The sequence below is a fragment of the Ailuropoda melanoleuca genome, chromosome 2 (assembly GCF_002007445.2).
Source record: "Ailuropoda melanoleuca isolate Jingjing chromosome 2, ASM200744v2, whole genome shotgun sequence".
Lineage (NCBI taxonomy): Eukaryota > Metazoa > Chordata > Mammalia > Carnivora > Ursidae > Ailuropoda > Ailuropoda melanoleuca.
In genome coordinates, this window is record NC_048219.1 from 27,430,353 (window position 1) to 27,455,139 (window position 24,787).

Consider the following 24,787-nt stretch of genomic DNA (forward strand, 5'->3'; position numbering starts at 1 on the left):
GTTTACAACTTCCTCGGGCCTGGCGTAGGCTCCGCCCTAGAGGAGGGGCTTCCCTGCTTGCCACCTTCGTTGGGATTTTCTTCGTAATTGAGTGTAGAGAAATGAGAACGGGGCTCGCCATTTGTTTCTTAATCATTCAGCAACTGAATGTACCTTTTCTAGTCAGAAGCCTGGTTGAATACCTAAGACAGGCAATATTCATAGCACCTCTTCGTGAAGTCACTTCAGACAGATTAACACGAAGAGATTACTCCTCTACCCTGCAGGAGGATGAAATGGCGGGTGGGGGGCGACGTAGAGAATCTTCACCTAAAACAAAGCCAGAAACGCACTCCTGCCTAATCCTAAACTTCTAAATTATTATTTTGCGGTTTGTAGGTAGCGGTTTCAAAAATCTTCCAGTTTTCTTGGACAAAGGCCTTTTCCATCTCACTGCTTTTGGGTCATTTTCCAAAGAGGTCGTCTTTACCATTTAAAATTTAAGTTTCGCTCTACATTTTCTCATTAAAAAATTTTATTTTATGAAATATTTAATATATACAGAGAGATCTACAATATCTCATATTTGGTTGAATGCAAGCTCCACAAAGCCAGACGTTTCTGTTTGTTCTCCAAGTTATCTCGGTGTCTTGAGCATTGCACGGCACGTGGTAGGTACTGAATATAGTTGATTTTTTGTGTGAAGGAACGCAAATATATGGGTTATCTACCACAAATTTAAGAAAAAACAGTACAATAACAGTTGAAGCCACCAGTACACCTCTCATGTCGCAACCCTTTCCCAAAGAGATACCTAACTCCCCTGAAGTTGTTTTATTTTCTACTATGTATGTATAGATTTAAGCAATCTATAGCTTTTTTTTTTGCAAGCTTTAACATTGTATCATTGGTATCACTACATATATTCTTTTTCTACTCAACTCTATTTGTAAACTTCATTCACATCAATACTATAGCTATTTTTCACTTGTCTGTGATATTTCAAAGTATGAAAATAATTCACTTTCCCAATGGCTTGCCCATTTTACAGTGCTATGAACACTCTTGTACACATCTCCTGGGGTCCAATGTGTTTCTCTAGAGTATATACCTAGGAGTGGGATTGCTGGCTCATAGGTTTTCTGCATTTTCCAGATTAAATATCAGATCATCTCCAAAGGAGTTTCGGTTTATATTCCCCTCGGGGGCATCTGGGTTCCAGTTGTTCCCTATGGTCTTGGAAAGGTTTTGTAATACATGTGAAAGGGTTTTGACTTGCAGGCCTCATTTACTATGTTTCCATTTTGTTGGTCATTTCATGTGTCTTATTCTGTGGATGACTTATTCACTCATTTTTCCTTTTTATTAATTGTATAATTCTTTACTCTGTTATTGATCCTCTATTTTATGCAGTTATAAATATATGTGCATATATATACTTTTTTTCTGAATTATTTGAGAACTATTTGCAGATGTTCTATTTCACTCATAAATATTTCAACAAGGACATTCTCCTATATAATCACAATAACTTACCACTCACAAAGTTTAGCATTTACATAAAACTTAGATGTTTATAATTGTTTGTATCTCTAAGTCGATGACCTAGTCAAGTTTCACACGGTGCATTTAGCTATTTAGGTCTCGTTTCTCTATTCTCTTTTAGTTTAGAATAGTTCCTCCATGGTTTTTTGGTCTTTTGTGATACCAATATTTTTGAAGAGAAACAGTTGCTTTGCATAATTTCTTCCCCCTTAATTTTGATTTATCTGATAATTTTTTTTTTAATATTTTATTTATTTATTTGACAGAGAGACAGCCAGCGAGAGAGGGAACACAAGCAGGGGAGTGGGAGAGGAAGAAGCAGGCTCCCAGCCGAGGAGCCCGATGTGGGACTCGATCCGGGAACGCTAGGATCACGCCCTGAGCCGAAGGCAGACGCTTAACGACTGCGCTACCCAGGCGCCCCGATTTATCTGATAATTTTCTTATCAGATTTAGGTCAAACATTTCTGGCAGGACTATTACACAGGTGATGTGTTTTTCTCAGTGCCCGACATAAGGAGGCTTTAGATGTCAGTTCCATTGTTGGTTGGAAATGTAAATATGAGAATTGCAGTTACACAAAAACCCTGCCAAGATTTTGACTGAAATAGATTTGTATTTAGAGATTATATCTCTTTATTAGATTTATTTCTTGGTATCTTGTGCCTTCTAAGTTTTTTTTATTTAAAGATATGTTTTTTATGATAAATAGTAACTTTTTAAAAATCATATTTTCTAGCTATTTGTTGATAGGGATTACTTATCGCTGGTATTATTCCCAGCAGTTTGGTTTTTTTTTTTTTTTTAAGATTTATTTATTTCAGAGAGAGAGAGAGGGAGGGGGAGCCAGGGGCAGAGAGAGAGGGAGATAGAGTCTTAAACAGACTCCACACTAAGCAGAGCCCGACGCAGGGCTCGATCTCACGACCCTGAGATCATGACCTGAGCTGAAACCAAGAGTTGGGACACTTACCTGACTGCACCACCCAGGCTCCCCAAGCAGCAAGTTCTCTTTTATAAACTAGGTTTGTTATATTTACATTGTTCAAAAGTTAAAAGATACATGATTTATTCCTCTAAAGCCTGACCATAGCCATCTAGTTCCTTCCCAGAGGCCACCAATGTAACCAACTTCTCACATATTCACCCACAACTATTTTATATAGATACACATAATTGTGTGCACACCATGTGGCCATTAAATAAACAGCAGGGTTAACAGAAAGAAAAGTCACAAGGAGAGCCTATTGTAGGAAGGATGGTTTGGTTTTTTTTAATCTGGTGTTTGTAATGACTGTAAACTTCTCAAACACTCTAGAAAAAGCAAATTATTTAATGGAAAATTTCAAAATACATGACAGCCATTTCCATTCAGTATGTTTTGCTACAACAATTCCATGTGCTTAGAAAGAGAAAATCAAGCCCTTTGAAAAGAGCTGATCAAAGTCCTTCCTTGTGAAGCCCTTCACTCCTTCAGCGCGTACAGCACGTCGTCCTGGCTGACATTGAGCCGCACACGAAGGAGCAGGTCGTTCCTGCTGGGCTCCACAAGGAGGAGGCGGCAAGAGCCCAGGTGAGAGCACACTGCCATTGTCTCTGACATGGTCGGGTATGGGAGCCCCTCCATTCTGCACAGTGCCACATGTTGACTGTACACCTAGAAACAAAATGCAAATCCAAGGTGAGATGCCAGAAAGCGGAAAAGGAAAGGAAGGAGTACTGGTTCTGTGCCTGATCATTTATTTCTTCTTGTAGACAAGTCAGTACTTCTTATTCGGGATCCTCAATACCCTGAAGGCATCAACAGGTGCCCTTCTGGGGCACAAACGCAGGGGCAGAATGCTAGTCGGGCTTTGGAATCAGAACAGCTCTGAATCCTGGTTCTACTAATCACCCAAATATGCAACCCTGGGCAAGTTATTTCACTTTCTGAGCTTTAGTTTTATATATTAAACATACTGCCACATGCTGACTATATACCTAGAAACAAAAATGTGTTAGTGGATATAAAGTATCTCATAATTGTCACTTATACAAACAGTCCTAGTCTCCAGGGAGTGAGAGTTCCAAATGAGATTGTCGTAATTCAAGTCAAATTTTGCTACAAGGGCATTTTCCTTAGCAGATAATACTGCACACGTGCTAAAGCATGACCCCTGGAAAAGCGCAAAGGCCCAGGGAGAATACTGCATAAAGAGAGGCAGGAGGACAGTGGGAAACATGGATTCCTAAAGCGCCTCCAGGGGACCAGGCAAGCCTGCCGCACTTCGTGGTCACTATTCTCTTTATAAATCACCCCTGTCCTCACCCCCACCACCCAGGCTGGGAGCTTGTCAGGAACAGGGATATTGACCAATTCAACTCAGGGTTCCTGGCACACCTTCACAGTTAATGAACATTGTAGATGTTCAGGAAATGTTTACAAACAAAAATGAAAGCCATTCTGCCAAAGAGCTGTTTCAGGCTCTAGGAGAAAAATAATGGGCAAACCTAACCAGCAGTTTAAAACAGAATTTAAGGAAGTAAAGAAAACGTGAAAGAAGTACAGAAGTGGCTGGACCCTCCATTTGTATGTCTAAAATATAGTCACACACATGGACATACACACTCCTAGCTACACATTCTAACACTTTTAACAATCTTGTAAGGCAGCCCATTATCTATGGACACTAGTTTTTTTGTTTTGTTCTGAAGATTTTATTTATTAGATAGAGTGCACAAGTAGGGAAGCGGCAGGCAGAGGGAGAGGGAGAAACAGGCTCCCCGCCGAGCAGACAGCCCAATGCAGGGCTCAGTCCCAGGACGCTGGGATCATGATCCGAGCCGAAGGCAGCCGTTTAACAACTGAGCCACCGAGGCGCCCCTATGGGCACTAGTAAGACCTTTCACTCAATGTAATTGAAATTATGCTCAAAGAGTATTTGCGTTGATCTTTGTAATTTGTTTTTAAAATGGGTCAATCTCAGAGCCTTATCCCCTCTACACCATAACTGTATTAGGGCAGTAGCTTTTGTCTTACTCATCTTTGTTTTTAAAGACTTATTTATTTAGTTAGAGAGAGCGCGTAAGCACATGCAGGCAGGGAGGGGCAGAGAAAGAGCCCAATGCCAGGCTCGATCTCACCACCCTCAGATTTAACTTGAGCAGAAACCAAGAGTCCAAGGCTTAACCAAATGTGCCACCCAGGCACCTGTTATCCTACTCATCTTTGAATCCCTTACTCCTAGAATGGTATCTGGCACATAATACTCCATCTACTATGCAGAAACCAGTTGCCAAAGGCCTCTTCTCATGCAACTGAATACAACAGCACATAAAAATAGGTGTTGGTCTGGGGTGCCTGGGTGGCTCAGTTGTTTAAATGTCTGACTCTTTTAGATTCTCTTCTCCTTCTCCCTCTGCCCCTCCCCCTGCTCACACACTCTCTCTTAAATAAATAAATCTTTAAAAAATAAAAATAGGTCTTGGTCTGATATTCTTTGGCATAATTGGGTTGGCACAAATACAAACTGTTACACAGTCATTAAAATTCCTGCCCATTTAAAAAGGCACCAAGAGCAAAATCTAGAAGCACTTAAAAAGATCAATCACCTGTTGAAATGTTGCTTCTTCCAGTCCTGATCGACGGAATTCAGCAAGGATGGCTCTCAGGAAACTCTGTTCCAGAACAGAGGAATTTCTTAAAGAAAATGAGATGTGAATTCTCATAAGTGGCTATACCAGTGGCTCAGAGAAAAGCCAAATAAAGTTCTCCTGGGTCTTTAGAGAAGAGAGAGGAAAAAACTGGGAAAAATTTTCTCCTATATTACGCAGCAAGGTTTCCCCTACCCCCTAAAGTTTCAAAATGATCCAGAAAATGCCACTATGGAAGCCAGGGAACACAGCAACTATATCTGGAAATATACCAGCATGCTCATTTCATGAGTAGAGTGTATCATTCAGTGGCAGAGGAATAGCTGCTTGCTTCCTTTTGTTCCAGTAGCACTTTATTTCACTTAGCACCTAGAGTGTAATTCAGTAAGTGGTCATGATTCTCCCGCTCTCTTAGGTTTGCATTTCTATCTCCCTGTAGAGTGTGCTCCTTAGGAAAAGGACAGTGTCTTCAGGAAATGCAGGTTGAATTAGTGAAAGCTTAGAAACTTCCATGGCCTTCCCACACTGTGGATGTCTCCTGGGGTCTTCCAAGGAAGGTTCAGGGTCAAGAACCAGAAGCATCTTACTTTTTAAAAAATTGAATATATTTGATGTATAACATTATGCACTTTTAAGGTATACGATGTGTTACTTTGAAACATTTATATATTGTAATATAATTGCCTTTGTAACTATATTTATCAAATTACATGATCATAGGACAATATTGTTATCCACATCCATTAGAAGCAACTTACTTGATGGCAGTGATATACGATGATGAAAACATCTCATCTACTGCTTGCAGTAAGTGGGCTACAGTGACCAGGCCAGGGGAGTCGGGCTTCTGGCAGGAGAACTCACAGATCTCTGTGGCACGCCTACAAATGTCCAGGCAGCGTCGTGCATCTCCGGAAAGGGCTGCTACCTACAAGAGGGAATATATTATTCCTTGAGGTCCTTTTACTATCTAAGCCCAAGAGAAAAACCAACAGATTCTGGGTTCAGCTAAGGGAGGCAGTGCTGGGAACGGGCTGAAGCCTGACATTATGTGCTTAGCCCCAGTGGGGATCTGATGGGAGCCTGGATATAAATTATTACACTGCTTCTGGAACTCTTCCTTGAGTCCAAACCTTTGTCATGGATTTACAGATAAATCCCTAATGGAAAGGGTAGGAATTCTCAGCTTTATTTAAAATCCAGGAAATAAAACTTAAAAAAGACCACTGGCCCAAGATCATTATTGAACCACCTAGAAACACAGGTGTTCTCATTCCTTGCATGAAGAGAACAATGTGCCCTAGAAGCAGCCAGCCAAAGCCAAGAGGTGATGCGGAGCCTATTTTGACGCCATAGCCCCAGTCTCAGTCTCCGTAACAGCACGTGGTGAATTTTGGAGACCAGCTGGTCAATGGCTAAATGAACCAGAATCAAGAGGGAGGGAAGCCACAACGCTGGAGGACACAAGGGAGGCCGTGGTTAGATGAGTCTGACCAACGCACAACGCCAATGACTCCATTGCTCCTTTCTTTCCATGCACCTAGACTCCCTTCAGAGGGAATCATGTACTCTCTCTCAAGCTGACTCAGAAAGCCACTTGCACTTTAAATTTCACAGAGGAAATTCTGGACTCTGCAGCCTGCAAGGATCTCTCAGGATTCCCAGTACTTGTCGGCAATCCCCACCATTTGCCCAAACAACCGTCAAGGTAACAACATCCGGCCTGACGACATCCTAAGATGATTGCCTTCCAAAATTCATGCGACATTAAGTTTACAACAGCAAATTGTATAGGCAGATTCATATACAACACACCAAGATTGAAAGTAGTCATCTGTGGGAAGTGAGATTATCAGAGTTTATAAATGTTTTGTGTATATGTTTTCAGAATGCAAATTTAAGACGTTCAAAACAAAGCTCACTTTTCTAGTAACCCAAGACAAAAACACGAGTATCAGCTTATATTCTCCCCTTCTCTGATTTGCCATGTGCAATGGGTAAAGACGTCCCATGGATGCTCCAGCCTATCCCTTCTTTCCTCCTGTCGCCACTGCCACTGCCTTGTGAGGCAGCTCCATGCGGCCGTTAACAGGGACTTCAAGAGCTCCTGCAGAGGCCCAAAAACAAAGTGAACAGGTGACCCTGGGAAGCAAGAAAACACCCAAAGCAGTTCTTGCCCTGGGGGTATCCACGAACTTTGGTGACCAAAAATACCCTTTTCTACTGCTGCTGGAGTGAAAGAGACACAAGAAAAGCTGGGGTCCACCCCACGTGGAACCTAACAGAAGACCGTGTATAAACCTGGGCTCTGACGTCCACGGCAGCCTCAGTATGAGGGTGAATGAAAGACCCATGTGTGGAAGGGATGGCAAGAGAGATGGCCTGTGTGGACCCTTGTGCCAGGTAGGTGTAAAAAAAACGGAGTCTTTGCAACTACAAGCCTTCACGTGGATTTGTAGCCCAAATGTATGTTGTGTTTCCTAAAAACCTCAAGTGGAGAATTTTGTTTAAAAATGGTCCCAGTTGGGGCGCCTGGGTGGCTCAGTCGTTAAGCATCTGCCTTCGGCTCAGGGCGTGATCCCAGCGTTCTGGGATTGAGCCCCACATCAGGCTCCTCCACTGGAAGCCTGCTTCTTCCTCTCCCACTCCCCCTGCTTGTGTTCCCTCTCTCGCTGGCTGTCTCTCTCTGTCAAATAAATAAATAAATAAATAAATAAATAAATAATCTTAAAAAAAAAAAAAAAGGTCCCAGTTGATAGTGGCCCTTGGTAATTGACAGAAGCAAAAACAAGTTCTAAATGACCTAACTTCAACCCAGTCCTCAATTAATTCTCAGAGGAAGCTCTAAGGAACATGAGCATACAGTAAAAAATAAACAAATTAAAAAAAAATCAAGACACAAAAACAAGGAAACGAGGCCACATACGCATGGGAAAGAGCAATCAATAGAATTAAATGCACCAAGAGTTCAGATATCATAATTGTAAGAAACAGAATATAAAATAGGTATGTTTCTTTATATGTATAGAAATGAAAGAGAGGTTTGAAATTGCTGGCAAAATTTTGAGTAAGAACAGCATCTAAATTTGATGTCTTCTGAAACCAAGAACCCTAAAAAGGAAGGGAAGCAACGGGAGAGGAGTGGAGAATAAAATTCTGCAAGTCAGAAAGAGGTGGCAGAGTAGTGGCTGACTCTGCAGACTAGACAGCGCCAATTCCTATGCCAGTATGAAGGAATCCAAGAAAAAAATCTAAGTTACACTGAATATCTTCAAAGTGCTCAGATGACAGCAATCCTGGAACTGGAGGTAAAGGGGGATGTTTGGCTAAAACCAGGAGGACTGGTTGAAGTTACCAAACGGATGCCCTAGCGCAGGAGTCGGCAAACTGCAGCTGCCACACGTTTTTGTACATGAAGTTCTACGGGAACACAAGCGTCAGCCTTCGTTTACCTGCTGTGCATGGCTGCTTTCAAGACGCAAGGGCACAGGTGAATAGTGGTGACAGACACCGTTATAACGTTATAACAAAGCCTAACACATTTCCTCCCTAGCCCTTCACAGAAAAAGTTTGCTGACCCTTGCCCTAGATTCCTCCCCCCATTTCATACTATTGGGTAAACATCAGGGCCACTCGGGGAAGTTTAGGGCTCTGTGGGAAATTCTGTGCCTTGGTTGTTTGTACTGTCGCTATAAAACTCTTGGCCCTGGAGATCATCCCTCTTCTGCCATGGCAAGTGTCCAGAGATTTCTTCTCAAGCAAGGATAAAGACAAAGTCTCTGGGCCAGGGAACGCTATGTATTACTGCAGGGGAAGGGAGGTCCCTCACTAGATATAAATGGTTACTGTTTGCATGCTGAATTTGAAGACCTCCACCCACTCTGACTCCAGCCTACCTCCCCCACTCCCAGAATACTGCCCTCCAGGCACGACACGGGATGCCTACTTGGGGAAATCTGACTATTCTAAAGGGAAACAACTGCAAATACTGAAATTGGCCCAATCAGATTGCCCCACAGTGAAGCCCTCAGTGAACAAACCCCACTCATGTGCTCAGAGCTCCCTAAAAGCTTTTTAATCTTCACTCATACACCAGAGTGGACAACCAAGACATCTGAAGAAAGTCTCTAACAATGCAAGATAGAGACCAAATTCAACAGACAAAAAGCATCTTGGAGGAAAAGAGAGAAGACAACCTCAAATAAATAGAATGGCATAAAAAAAGGACCCTTCAGAGAAACAAAAAGACAAAAAAGAAGTCTTAGAAACTGCAGGATAGCAGAAGTGAAAAACTCTACCCAACAGAGGGGTTAAATGGTAACTCTGAGCTCCTAGAAAGCAAAGCTTGGAGACAAGCTCCCTGTCTGGCTCGCCTCTGACCCCGCACCTGATACAGCCCCCAGCTGTGAGCGCCCGTTAACACGTGCTGCTGCTCTAGGCACTCGGAATTCCGGTCACTTCAGGCATGAAGAACCAGAAATAGGTTTATAATTCTTTTAAGTGCTGAAATACTGCAGATGTGTGGTTTCCTGCATTCAGCTTGAAGCTGAGACATTTAACCCACCTCTGTTCCTCAGCCACCTTGGAGAATAAAGTCTTGACTGTGCTCTCCCAGTGAGCTTGCAGGATGCAGGTGTGCCCTACCTCACACCTGTCCTGGGGTGTGCGCCCTGTGAGGCACATTACAGACATGATCTCGTTTAAGTCTCAAAACAATCCTGTGAGGTCGATATTATTATTCCCACTTTTCAGAGAAGAAAACTAAGGCTCCAGAAGTAACTTTCGTTTAACCTTCCAATGTCTATTAAGTATCGGAGGCAGAATTCCAACCAGGTCTGTTACCTGACTGCCTGTACTGCCCTTTCCACTACACAAAGCTGCCTGCCCTGAGTCAACTCATCTTTGTCGGGATATAAGCCCACCACACTCAGAGCCTGCTGATGAACTATACAATAAGAAAGGTAAGGAACTTTTCACACTTTAGTTTTTACTTTCTGGTATTTATGTTTACAGGACTTTCTAAATTTCTCTTCATCCGCAGAGCACCCAACACAAGGCCTCGCACTGGCAGGGGCTCAGCACACACTCGCCGGCTGGTTCATAGGTGCAAGTAGGAGCTCCCTGAAGGTGATTTACCTTCCTGGCTACCAGCTGGATGGCATCGTCCTCAAAGGCCTTTACGTGTTTGAGTCGGCATACGAGGATCTGCTGCAGTTGGCTATGAGTATAGGGCTGGAAGGACATCCTGGTCAGACCCTGGTGAGACAAGACAATAGAGAACAAGTTCACCAATTAACCACTCTGACAGTCCTGCTGGACGGCCACCCTCACGCCCCTCCACCTGATTTCCGAGTCCCACAGAACAGGTTACACCGTCCACCACGGGACGGCCACGGATTCCAGCTCCTTTCACTCCTGACCATGCAGGGCGGCAGTAATGCTCAAGCATTTTTCCATTTTATTGAAAACAACTTTTATTCTAGCAGAATCACGGAGAAGTAGATCAAGGCAGAGGTGCTCTAATGAGAGCGGTGGGAGCACCTTCGGCTCTGTAGTAGGCACAGGCTCAGCCCCTGGCATCCCTGACACGCTTCTAAGCCCCTGCTGTGCGGCCTCCTGACGAAGCACCACATCCACGGGGGCAGCGGCGGCGGCCTTGCTCCCTGCTACACTCCAGGCACCCAACGCCGCCGGGCAGGGGCGGGCGCTTCGGTCCGTTTAATAAGCATTAGACCCTCCGCGCTCTGTGCAGTCGGAGAGCACCAGGAGGCAGAACACCAAGATGTGTTTGCAGAAAATCATGCAACGGTGACATATTTAATTATAGGAATTTCAGAAATCACAATTTTGTACTTTTTCCATTTATTTTAGTTTCCTGTGTATTTCATTTTTAGAACTCTTGGCCCAGGTTGTGGATCTGTGAGAACGGCTTGAGAAGAGCCCTAGGACCTACCAGTCGGCTTGACACCCGGTTCATCATGATGCGCTCCGGAAGGTCCATCGTGTTGGCAATGGTCAGCACCACAAGCCGGGCCTCCCTATGAGTGGGCCAGTCGAAGAGATTGTACATTACATCTTGTTTCTGGGTCCACAGAAGGTCAAGCTGCCAGGAAAGGAATAGAGATGCAGGATTAAGCACAGAACCGAGCCAGGGCCTCAGAGTGAAGAACTGTCCCTGCCGCCTTAGCTGCATGTGCCTTCCAGGTCCCACCATGAAAGCAGCAAGGAAGTCAATAGACATAGGCCTCTCACCACCGAAGAACAGGCTCAGATGAATGAAGGACGAGAGAAAGGAGCCAGGCCCTCCCTCTCAACCCAGCATTTGCTCCTGGAACGCCACAGTCAAGCACCATGCCACTTTTCCGGTCCTCCCAGGGGCACCTCCTTACCTCATCCACGAGCAGCACGGTGGTTTCCGGAGAGGACCTCCGGGTGAGGAAGCGCTTTGCCAGCAGTTCTGCTGCGTGGTTAGCTGTTGCCTTTTGGCCGGTCAGCTTCTGCAATGCGGGGAAGAGCAGGTGTGATAAATGTAAGGATTTTACTCCCCTGAGCTTATTCATGTTAAATCTGCAGTAGAGGAAGCAATTTAGTGTGAGGACCTCAGTATCCTAAATTCTGCCTTCCACGCTGGTCTTAACCTGAACCTGGAAGGAGAAGAGCAGGCACTAAAAGAGATGATAAGGTCTATGTTTGAAATGCAAGTGAGCCACAAGCGGGTCCCAGAAGCCTCTCCAAAATCTTTACTGCATGACTCTATTTATAACTGGACATTACTTGTTCCAAGAAAACTGCTAATGAAAATACGAGCCAGGTTCAAACTCCAGCCTACCTCTAATCCGTTTTCCATAGTCTGCCACAGGGGCACACAGTTTTCACCACGTCAGTAAGTCCTGGCTTTCAGTAATTCGTGCCCAGCTCCTGGACCTTAAGGTCCCTGAGGGCAGGAATTCTGCCGCCTTTACTCTTGCTACCTCACAAAGGACAATGCCTGGCACATCGTAAACATATCAATAAGCACAAAACCTTTCCTTTTTCATATGCCATCAAGAAACTCTATTTTCCAAAAAGCCCAAACAGTTTTACTCACCTGCAAGATCTGCACATAGACCTGATGGGGCTCTGTCAGCTTCATGCCATTGACCTCGATGTATTGAAAGGGAGGAACATCATTTGCTTGGGCAGCCTGCTGCAGGCAGCGTATCACCTCGTGCACAGTGGCAGTCTTCCCGGTCCCGGGGACCCCGGAGATGTACATGCACCTGCGGCAAGAGGCAAAGAGCCGTGGGCTGAGCCTGCGCAGCCGCCTCACACCATCACCAGTTAGAGGTCGGGGATGTCGCTGAAGGAAGGGCCCAGACCCCTGAAATGCGGAGGTGGGGGTAGTAAGGCCCGTCCCTGGAAGCTAGTCAGAGAATCATTCACTCTACAAGCAATGCTATATGCAGAGAAGACCAGTTTCGTTTTCTCTGAATGACAGAATTTTTCTTCCTAGAGAATTGCTTTGACAACAAAAGCTGCTTTAGAAGCCTTCAGGCTTCAGCAACAATTTTGCCTGTTCTCCTGACGCCGGGAAAGACCACTTGGTTGAACTGTGACACCTGAGGTGGAATGCCAGCAGAGGCCTTCTCCCCAGATCGTCCCATTTGCCTCAGCATGACTCACCCTCCTGAACGGTCAAGGAGTTTGCTTTCCACAAAGTTGTAGATGTTCTGGAATTCCTGTTCCCTACAGGGAAGAGACTCAGGTACAGCAGAAACATGCAGCCTACAATCAGTGAAAAACAAGGGGAAAGGAGGACTTCAGAAACATTTCACCATCTATTTGGTAACAAATGGGGAAGGCTTCTGTATAATTTCTACATGAAACATCAATCACAAATGCCTTCATTCTCAAATTTCTTCATTTGGCCTCATAATCCCTTTCGCCACCCAAATTACCCAACTGATAGGTTCTAACCAAGGATACATATTACCTGGGGAGCTTTCCTAAATTACAGGGATGGACCTCATCCCATAAGAGATTCTGATTTACTTCTTTTCTGGGAAGAGCTTAGCTTATGTATTTTGAAAAAGTTCCCACACAGTTCTAAAGGGTACCATAACAGAGAGCAGTGTTTTGATTCATCAGTCACCTTCTATCCCTGAGCAAATGGTGGCAGTAGCCCAGAAGGTTACTCCTTCGAGAACCTGTCCACATTATCCCACCCAGACACTGCTTGAAAGGTTTCTTCTCTCTAAACACCTGTGTTCATTTTATTCTCTACCTCTATTATGTACACGAATGACTACAAATTACTTTTTTGATGTGAATGAAAGCAGAGACCCATTTCTGTCTATCTTTAAAAGGGGCCCACAAGCAGTGTCACCTCAGCCGGGCCTCCTCCAGCATGCTAGCTGGCTCCCGGGCAGCCAGGTTTCGGCTGCGGATCTGGGGAGTGGCATGACGTGGCGTACTAGGCTTGGGCTGTATTAAAAAAGAGAGAACATATTTCAGGAGGAAAAAAAACAAAGCAAAACACCATCTAGGACACAGCAGCAAATGTGATTCACGATGATCTGATAAAAAGAAGTGGTGAACACCTCTTAGTTCATTTCTGTATAAAGTACCACAACTCTCCCTCTCATGTTACATATAATGTTCACAAGCCAAACACAATTTCTTTTTTCTAATTTACACACAGTCCTGGGATTTGAAAACAATCAGAGTAAAAAATTAATGAAAGTATGTATTAAATACTATTTAAAAGTAAATATTATCCTGAAAGACAAGAAATTATTAAGAGACCCTAACTACTCGGCCCAATACATAGCAGGGTAGGAGGCATAAACTGAGGTGGAGTCATAGGTTTCTCCTGTAGATTTGTTTGAAAATATGGTCAAACTTTAGCTCAGGATTAGAGAGACCTCACCAGATTTTTCCACTTCAAAGCCCCAGGTCACACTGTTCAGTCTCGGCCGACAGCCCTACTGTCTTTTCTTCCTTGCTACTGGCTCACTGGAGCAGGCCTACTACCCATCTTCATGGTCTTTCCACAAAGCACTCCCCTCACTGGAAGCATTCTCCTACCTACCCTATGATTTCCGCCAGGCTGTACAGGAGGAACAGCCTCGCCACCCCTTCCTCAGGCAGAAAGCCCTTAGACCCTAATAGTTTTCTATCTATTAACTTTGGAGAAAACAAGAAAGGAATACGGAACCCTTGCTGAGAAGGTATCAAAAACCTCGGTGGACTTCTGACCTTTTTATCATGCTAAAGATGCCATCACACCCTAATATCTCTCGTTCTGGGTGGGACCCAGCAAATGCAATCAGAACCTTGGTGAGCTATTTGTATAATGAGAAACTCCAGGTAAGATTACCTCTGATCCAAAGGTGATCTATTTGATTTCCTTCCCTGGAGGTCTTTTTTGACTTCAACCCAAACCTAATCACATTTTTCTTGATATGGAAAAATGGAGATGAGCTTTAGAAAGTCTCCTGAATAGGCATTTCCTAAAAACACATGCTCCAGGAGAGTTTCCTGATCAAAGACGCAGACACTAATGCTCTCTGGGAAGGTCACAAAAACATGAATAAATTAATGGCCCTGAGAACTCCTGTGACAATGAACCAATTTAACTGTGTAATCCAAACATTTTTCAAACACATTTGAACATGGGAAGACCCTCTTTTAATAGGTTCAAAATTCTGCTAAAATTCCACAGAAGCAGACGAGATGTCCATTTCCCTCTTCCATCTTACTTTACACAGTTCATTACCAAGACCTTGGTTGTGTTCCATTTCTCAGGTGACTCAAGTGGCACAGCAGAAACAAAACATAGCCCAGCAGCCCTAGATTCGAGATTCGATACCCACTGAGGACTTAAAAGAGGACTTCACTGCCATTTTGACCTTAGGCTGTACTTTGTGATTTAGTTCTTCTTTCCAGCTTATCTCTTAATGTTGGCAAGGCATCCCATGATGGGAACTGAAAGTACCCCGCAAGCAATAACCACTGCCCTGACTCCAGCCAGACTCTGCAGGACTGACCCCAAGATAGTGATGGACCTGACTTTACTGCCCACCAGCATGCACCCACCCGACTTTGTCCCATTTTCCTTATATAAACCTAGAAGTATTTTAGGCATGTTGGAGAGTCTTTGAGAGGTTAGTCTGCTGTCTTCCCAGTGTTGTCCTCATGAAAATAAACTCCTTTCTTGTTTCACCACCACTCATCTCTCGGCCTTTGGATTTTGTCCGCAGCCCGTAGCCAAACCTGGTCTGTTTGGGACTGCTGGAGCCGGGGCTCTTGTACCCTTGGGCCCCAGTTACACAGGTTATGCATAAAGTGCTCTGCTAGCAACTATGGGAAATGCAAAGATGAGGAGCCAGGTCTCGTCCCTCCCTCAGGAACTCTGGCTCTTGGCTATTTGGTTCTGTATCTCAGAAGGAACTTGTATTCAAAATCATTGCTGCTGGATTCATTTTCAGTCCTAGGGTTCACTTAGATCTTTTCTTCTATGAATATTCCAAGTGGAACAACTCTCAGTATGACAGACCTGGGCTCAGAATCCAGCTGTGACTGTATGACCTTAGCCATCACAATTTTAAAATTAAGAGAAGGACACTTCACTGGCAAACAAACCTAAAAGAGCCTTACGGTTTTCTCTGGTGTCTGTGAGGGGGTCTGGAAGGATGACTTCACAGAAGAGCATAGGTTCTTGGACACCCTACTGGATGTTCTCCTTGGAAGGGGTGGTGTGGAAGTCTCTTCCTCCTCACCGCCAGAGTCTGAAATCTCTGCTGCCGGCAGAAACTCATCGTCTTCTTGGTCACTTTTACTATTACCTAAAAACCTGAATGGTGGGACACATTATTTTCTGATATTCAGTGTCTAAATGAAAAGCTCCCTCATAGGTCACTGTGGACTAGAGATATTACAGAGTCTTTCCTACAACCAAGTAATACAGGATGTGCTCTGCTTCTTGGGCCCTTGCTACTGTCATGCTCTGCCAAGGGCTTTAATTATCTTATCAAATCCCTCAACCACCTTGTGACTTGTGTATTATCATTCCCGTTTTATAAGAGGAAACTGAGGCTTAGAAAGGTGAAGTAACCTTCCCAAGGTTACATAGTATGACAAAGCTCAGATTTAAATCCAAGTTGCCAGAATCAAAGTTCATGCTTTTAGGCACTCTACTAACAGTCTTGCTGGGTGTGAGTATGGGGCCCCCTGAACCCAGGACAGTGTTTCTTGCCCCTTTCAAACTATGACATTTATGTGGAATTAACATAATCCCAGACATACTAGGTAAAAGGCAAATTTAACGGAATAGCAAATAACAAACAAGAACTAGAGGAGGCTTTAAGAAATGAGATTACAGATATCACAGACAGCATAAGGAACATTTTCTGCCTGCTAAGAATAGTCTTACCGAAGCTGCTGCCTAATCCGGTTCATAGTCAAGAGAGAATTCTTCCTACGGATCCGATGCGGGGGAGAGGTAGTCTCATCCTGAGCTTCTGGTTCTTCTGTCTCCCTGCAAGATAGCACAGCAAGAGGATGAGCAACAGTATTGGGCACTAGGAATCAGCAGCGGGCTCCAGAAATGGTCAGGCGGCGTGACTGGCTCCCACTGTTTTACAGCTACTTTGGAGGGAATTAATGACACTTTGCCAAAAAGTTGATAATTTAAGTCCAACTCAAAGCCAAAGGTACAGTTTGCCTGAAGCTTATCATTCAAATCAGACTCAACGACTTCCCCAGCTAGAGACCAGAGGTACTCCTGCCAGGCATAGCTTCTTGTCCTCTTTCATTTCCGGGGCATCGATGGATTTACTGTCCAGGCTCAAGGTGAGCAGAAATGCAGCTATGTATTCAATACAAAGCATTTACCAAGCAAACCTATTATAGACCAGGTGCTGGAGTTTCTGAGCAGGAAATACGGCAATGTGTAATTGCTGTCTTGATATCACAGTGTTTGTGCATCCCATTATTCACAAACATTGTCTCGTGTCAAACTGCAAAGTCTGTTCTAGATGCATTATCTTCTTGTACTATATGTATTTGAGAATGGTTTCCAGTTTAAAAAAACAAAACAAAAAAACAAAAAACAGACTAGGAAAGTGAGTGTTAACATGGGGTAAAGAGCCATAGCAGGACTGGGAAGCAATCGAGGTTTGGGAAATTATCTCCTAGAGCAGTGATTCCAAAAGGACAGCTGAGTATATCAGAATCATCCAAAGAGCATTTCCAAATGCAGATTCCTGGTCCTAACACATGGAGATTGATTCACTATGTCTGGGAAGAGGCTCAGAAATCTGTATTTTGGAAAGGTTCCCGGGTGATGCTACAACAGTCAGATTTGAGACCCGCCGCTCTAACCTGAGCATCACATAAGGGAGCTCAGCTTGTTCTGTGGGAGGCAGGGCAATGCCCCAGTCACCTCTTTTTGATGTTTTCTGGTTTCAGAACCATGAAAGGCACCGCCGAGGATTTCAGGCCCCCCCTGAGAGGGGTAAGTGTTCTTTCCTCACTAATCTCTGTGGTTTTCAAAGCTGGGACTCGGGTTCTCAGGATCCTGTGACAGTCAGGTGACACTTTCTTGTCTTCCTTGGCACATGAGCTTTGAATCTCTCCAGTTTTCTGTGGGGCTTTCAGAGCTGGAGATGGGGTATGAAGTCCATCAGGCTGAGACCTCTTAGTAGGCGAGATGATCTCAGAGAAGGCCACTTTTCGTTTACTTCTTCCAGGAGAATCCAACAAGGCCCCTGAATTCTGCTGGGAAATCCTAGTGCTGGGGGTCCTAGGGAAACCTAATCACAAGAGAAATCACCATGACAATGTATGAATTTTATAACGAGCACTATACACAGCCTCAATCTCATTATAGCTAAATTCATCCACTGAAGTTATAAAAATAAAATCTTAAAAAAAAAAAAAAAAGAAAGTAACTGGCCCTAGAATACAATGAAGCAGGATTCTTTTTTTTTTTTTTAATATATATATGAGTTGCCTATATATATATTAAAAAAAAAAAAGAATCCTGCTTCATTGTATTCTAGGGCCAGTTACTTTCTTTTTTTTTTTTTTTTAAGATTTTATTTATTATTAGACAGAGAGAACACAAAAGAACACAAGCAGGGGGAGCAGCAGAAGAGAGGGAGAAGCAGGCTCCCCGCTGAGCAGGGAGTCCAATGCGGGGCTTGATCTCAGGACCCTGGGATCCTGATCTGAGCCGAAGGCAGATGCTTAACCGACTGAGCCACCCAGACGCCCACTCTTTTTTCTTTATTATTATTATTATTTTGAGAGAGAGAGAGACAGCATACATGCGTGAGGAAGTGGGGGGCAGAGAGGAGAAGGAGAGAGAGAATCCCAAGCAGGCTCTACACTCAGCACAGAGCACGATGCAGGGCTCAATCTCACAACCCTGAGATCCTGACCTGAGCTGAAATCAAGAGTCAGATGCTTAACCGACTACACCACCCAGGCGGCCCATGAGTTACCCATATTTTTAATTACTCCATGCTTTCTTTCCCCAGGCTATCTAGCTTTTTAGATTTTCATCTCTTCTAAATTCCAGGGTAATTTTCCTAGTTAGAACCATGAGTCAATGCTTAAATCAGCATTTGTGGATAAATGTTCAGCATTTTCCCTAAGTAATCTACCAAAAGACTGCTTCTTAACCAGGGGGGTGATACTGCAAGCCCTCGGCCCCCATTCAACAGCATTTGAAAGAATTTGTATCAGTAGCTCCACTGAGTAACAAGCCCTAGATTTTTCTTAACTCAGATTCGATCTACTGATACAGAGGAGATGGATCCCCAGGGGCAATCAAACAGGTTCTGTGAATACACAGACCCACATCTGGATTTGCCCCTCTCTCACCATGACCAAAGGCCAGGAACCCAACCATTCATTCAGACATCAATGTAAAGCTGTAAAAATGGCAGGGTACATGCCAGGTAGGAGAAAACAAAAAATTGAATGTCTCAATCCTGGTCCCCATACATAAGACACTCTAATCTAACAGGGGAGATGATACAAATCAATGTCTATAATATGAAGTAAAACTGTTCTAAAGCACCTAAGTGCTAATAAATATAGCTTTTGAGACAGACCTTCAAAAAACAGGCAAGATTTCAAAAGAGTTGAAGGAGAGGAAGGGGGAGTATAGAGGGAGAATAGATGAGATCAATGTGAGTGAAGGCAACAAAGCAGGAAAGCACTGGGCATGGAGGCGTTTGCTTTAGTTCCAACACATGGTTATGTTGGGATTAGCTGCAGATAAGGTGAAGAAAGTCATCTATCACCTGCGTGGTGAATATGAGGGTAACCCACGTCTAGATTAACATAAAAATGTCCCGATGTCCTGGTCTCCCTCATACCTCATTTTCCCTTTCTGTTAAAAACAATTAATCCAAAACATTTTCATCAGATCCTCTCTCTCATAGTTATATAACAGTGTCAAGTCCAGATTTCTTACCCTGTCAAGGTCCTGTAAAATCAACAGTCAAAAAATACTGCCATTTATTTCTAAATGGTGATGTTGCCAATTATTTCTTTAGTAATCTTTTGGTATTTCCCCAATGTTTTACATTGTTTATATTCAGCTCCTAAATACATATCATATTAAGGAGCTATCAATACATATAACTTATACCCAACGAACTTGACACATACACAAAGAATTCAGAAGGACTAATAACACATAATAGGATGAGGATGAGCTCTCAGAACTGCCATGGAGTGCCTTCAAATACATTAGTTTTTATATTCTCACCTCAAGAAGCTGGAGCTGGAACAGAAGAACAAGCCTAACCCACGCACAAGAAAACAGTTGATCAAGATTAGAGCAGCGATCAATGAATTAGAAACCAGGAGCACAGTAGAGCAGATCAACAGAACTAAAAGCTGGTTCTTTGAAAGAATAAATAAGATTGATAAGCCACTGGCAAGACTTATTCAAAAGAATAGAGAAAGGACCCAAATTAATAAAAATGAATGAAAAGGGAGAGGTCACAACCAACATCAATGAAATAGGAAGGATTATTAGAAACTTTTATCAACAGCTTTATGCCAATAAATTAAACAATCTGGAAGAAATGGATGCCTTCCTGGAAACCTTTAAACTACCAAGACTGAAACAGGAATAAATTTTTTTTTAAAAGATTTTATTTATTTATTTATTTATTTGACAGAGAGAGAGAGACAGTCAGCAAGAGAGGGAACACAAGCAGGGGGAGTGGGAGAGGAAGAAGCAGGCTCCCAAAGGAGCAGGGAGCCTAACGCGGGGCTCGATCCCAGGACCCTGGGATCATGCCCTGAGCCCAAGGCAGACGCTTAACGACTGAGCCATCCAGGCACCCCTGAAACAGGAATAAATTGATTATTTAAACAGACCAATTAATTATGAAGAGACTGAAGCAGTGATCAAAAACCTCCCTAAAAACAGGAGTCCAGGGCCTGACATATTCCCTGGGGAATTCTACCAAACATCAAAGAAGAAATAATACCTATTCTCCTGAAGCTGTTTCAAAAAATAGAAACAGAAGGAAAACTACCAAACTCATTCTATGAGGCCAGTATTACCTTGATCCCCAAACCAGGCAAAGACTCCAACAAAAAGGAGAATTACAGACCGATATCCCTGATGAATATGGACGCCAAAATTCTCAACAAGATCCTAGCTAATAGGATCCAACAGTACATTAAAAGGATCCCATCCCGACCAAGTGGGATTCATCCCTGGGATGCAAGGGTGGCTCAACATTCACAAATCGATCAGTGTAATAGATCATATCAACAAGAAAAGAGTCAAGAACCATATGATCCTCTCAATTGACGCAGAAAAAGCATTTGACAAAATACAGCATCCTTTCCTGATTAAAACCCTTCAGAGTGTAGGGATAGAGGGTACATTCCTCAATTTCATAAACACCATCTATGAAANACCATCTATGAAAAGCCTACAGCAAATATCATTCTCAATGGGGAAAAGCTGAAAGCCTTTCCCTTAAGATCAGGAACACGACAAGGATGCCCACTCTCGCCATTAATGCTCAACATAGTACTAGATGTCCTTGCAACAGCGATCAGACAACAAAAAGGGATAAAAGGTATCCAAATCAGCAAAGAAGAAGTCAAACTCTCTCTCTTCCCAGATGACATGATACTCTATATGGAAAACCCAAAAGACTCCACCCCCAAATTACTAGAACTTATAGAGCAATTCAGTAATGTGGCGGGATACAAAATCAACGCTCAGACATCAGTTGCATTTCTATACACGAACAATGAGACTGAAGAAAGAGAAATTAGGGAATCGATTCCATTTACAATAGCATCAAAAATCATACGTTATCTCGGAATTAACTTAACCAGAGAGGTAAAGGATCTATAGTCTAGAAAGTACAGATCACTCATGAAAGACATTGAAGAAGACACAAAAAATGGAAAAATATTCCATGCTCATGGATCGGAAGAATAAACACAGTTAAAATGTCTATGCTACCCAGAGCAATCTACACTTTCAACGCCATCCCAATCAAAATACCAATGACATTTTTCAAAGAGATGGAACAAACAGCCCTTAAATTTGTGTGGAACCAGAAAAGGCCCCGAATCACCAAGGAATTGTTGAAAAGGAAAAACAAAGCTGGGGGCATCACAATGCCGGATTTCAAGCTGTACTACAAAGCTGTGATCACAAAGACAGCATGGTACTGGCACAAAAACAGACATATAGACCAACGGACCTGAATAGAGAACCCAGAAATGGACCCTCGGCTCTTTGGGCAACTAATCTTTGACAAAGCAGGAAAAAACATCCCGTGGAAAAAAGACAGTCTCTTCAATAAATGGTGCTGGGAAAATTGGACAGCTATATGCAAAAGAATGAAACTTGACCACTCTCTCACACCATACACAAAAATAAACTCCAAATGGATGAAAGACCTCAATGTGAGACAGGAATCCATCAAAATTCTAGAGGAGAACATAGGCAACAACTTCTATGACATCGGCCAGAGCAACCTTTTTCACGACACATCGCCAAAGGCAAGAGAAATAAAAGATAAAATGAACTTATGGGACTTTATCAGGATAAAGAGCTTCTGCACAGCCAAGGAAACAGTCAAAAAAACTAAGAGACAGCCCACGGAATGGGAGAATATATTTGCAAAGGACACCACAGATAAAGGACTGGTATCCAAGATCTACAAAGAACTTCTCAAACTCAATACACGAGAAACAAATAAACAAATCATAAAATGGGCAGAAGATATGAACAGACACTTTTCCAATGAAGACATACAAATGGCTAACAGACACATGAAAAAATGTTGAAAATCACTAGCCATCAGGGAAATTCAAATCAAAACCACATTGAGATACCACCTTACACCAGTTAGAATGGCAAAAAATGACAAGGCAAGAAACAACAAATGTTGGAGAGGATGTGGAGAAAGGGGATCCCTCTTACACTGTTGGTGGGAATGCACATTGGTACAGCCACTCTGGAAAACAGTTTGGAGGTCCCTTAAAAAGTTAAAAATTGAGCTACCCTATGATCCAGCAATTGTACTACTGGGTATTTACCACAAAGATACAGACGTAGTGAAGAGAAGGGCCATTTGCACTCCAATGTTCATAGCAGCATTGTCCACAATAGCTAAATTGTGGAAGGAGCCGAGATGCCCTTCAACAGATGACTGGATTAAGAAGATGTGGTCCATATATACAATGGAATATTACTCAGCCATCAGAAAGAACAATTACCCAACATTTGCAGCAATGTGCATGGGACTGGAGGAGATTATGCTAAGTGAAATAAGTCAAGCAGAGAAAGACAATTATCATATGGTTTCACTCATTTATGGAACATAAGAAATAGCAGGGAGATCGGTAGGAGAAGGAAGGGAAGAATGAAGGGGGGGTGTTACATAAGGGAATGAACCATGAGAGACTATGGAATCTGGGAAACAAACTGAGGGCTTCAGAGGGGAGGGGAGTGAGGGACTGGGCTAGGCTGGTGATGGGTATTAAGGAGGGCACGTATTTCAAGGTGCACTGGGTGTTATACACAAATGATGAATCATGGAACACTACATCAAAAACTAAGGATATACTTTATGATGACTAACGTAACAATAAAAAATTATTATAAAAAATAATAAAAATAAAATATTTATTTCTTATCTCTTCCACTAAGGATCCAAAAGCAATGTCACCTTAATAGCAAAGCTTTCAAAGTTACAGGGCTCAACGTTACTAGTCATTAGGGAACAATTATGCAGCAATGGCATACCACCTCACATCTATTAGGATGGCTACTATCAAAAACACAGAAAACAGCAAGAGTTGGTAAAGATGGGGGAAACAGGAACCCTTGTGCACCACTGATGAAAATTTAAAATGATGCAGCTGCTGTGGTAAATGGTATGGTGGTTCTTAGAAAAATTAAAACTACAGCTATCATATGACCCAGCAATTCCACTTCTGGGTATATACCCAAAATGAAAGCAGAGACTTGAGCAAATACTCGTACACCAATGTTCATAGCAACGATAGTCACATAGCCCAAAGATGAAAGCAACCCAAGTGTCCACTGACAGATGAACAGATAAACAAAATGTGATATATATGTACTATGGACTATTTATTCAGCCTTAAAAAGAAAGGAAATTTTACCTCGAGTAGCCAAAGCAATCTTGAGGAAGAACAACAATGCTGGAGGCATCAAACTCCCTGATTTTAAACTATATTACAAACCTCTAGTAATCAAAACAGTATGGTATTGCCATAAAATCATACATATAGATCAATGGAACAGAATAGAGGCCTAAAATAAATTTGCCCACACAGTCAATTGATTTACAAAAAAGCAGCCAAGAATATACAATAGGGAAAAGACAGTCTCTTCAATACATGGTGATGGGAAAACTGGACAGCTACATGCAAAAAAATGAAATGGGACCACTGTCTTACACCATACACAAAATCAAGTCAAAATGGAGTAAAGATTTCAATGTAAGACCTGAAACCATAAAATTGCTAGAAGAAAACCCAGACAGTAAGTTCCTTGATTATCACTGGTCTTGGAGATAATTTTTTGGATCTGAAACCAAAACCAAACACAACAAAAGCAAAAATAAACAAGTGGGACTATATCAAACTAAAAAGTTTCTGCACAACAGAGGAAACCATCACAAAATGAAAAGGCAACCTACTGAGTGGGAGAAAATATTTACGAATCACTTATCTGATAAGGGGTTAATATCCAAAATATGTAGAACTCACACAATCCAATAGCAAAAAACCAAACAAGCTGATTAAAAAATGGGCAAAAGATCTGAACAGACATTTTCCAAAGAAGATATACAGGTGGCTAACAGGTACTTGAAAAGATGCTCAGTGTCACCAAGAATCAGGGAAATGCAAATCAAAACCACCATGAGATAACACCTTACACCTATCAGAATGGCTATTATCAAAAGGACAAGTGTTGGTGAGGATATGGGAAAAAAAGAACCCTCATGCAATATTGGTGGGAATGTAGATTGGTATAGCCACTGTGGAGAACAGTATGGAGGCTCCTAAAAAATTAAACAGATCCAGGACAAACAGAAACTAAAAGAATTTGCAATCA

At 42.7% G+C, this 24,787-nt stretch overlaps 1 protein-coding gene across 2 annotated transcripts in view; it reads right to left on the bottom strand.

Annotated features, from left to right (window-relative positions):
- Positions 1-2,839: 2,839 nt before the first annotated feature.
- ORC1 (origin recognition complex subunit 1) overlaps positions 2,840-24,787 on the bottom strand; it is a 37,902-nt gene continuing 15,954 nt past the window's right edge. For both annotated transcript variants that reach the window (XM_002915730.4, XM_019795834.2), the window contains exons 7-18: positions 17,582-17,951; positions 16,571-16,675; positions 15,796-15,991; positions 13,523-13,620; positions 12,820-12,921; positions 12,245-12,416; positions 11,547-11,654; positions 11,111-11,260; positions 10,294-10,413; positions 5,916-6,085; positions 5,116-5,203; positions 2,840-3,181 (exon numbers count right to left, since the gene is read on the bottom strand). In XM_002915730.4, the coding sequence (XP_002915776.3) occupies positions 2,990-3,181; positions 5,116-5,203; positions 5,916-6,085; positions 10,294-10,413; positions 11,111-11,260; positions 11,547-11,654; positions 12,245-12,416; positions 12,820-12,921; positions 13,523-13,620; positions 15,796-15,991; positions 16,571-16,675; positions 17,582-17,951 (1,871 nt within the window). In that variant the 3' untranslated portion in view covers positions 2,840-2,989. The remainder of the gene's footprint in view (positions 3,182-5,115; positions 5,204-5,915; positions 6,086-10,293; positions 10,414-11,110; positions 11,261-11,546; positions 11,655-12,244; positions 12,417-12,819; positions 12,922-13,522; positions 13,621-15,795; positions 15,992-16,570; positions 16,676-17,581; positions 17,952-24,787) is intronic.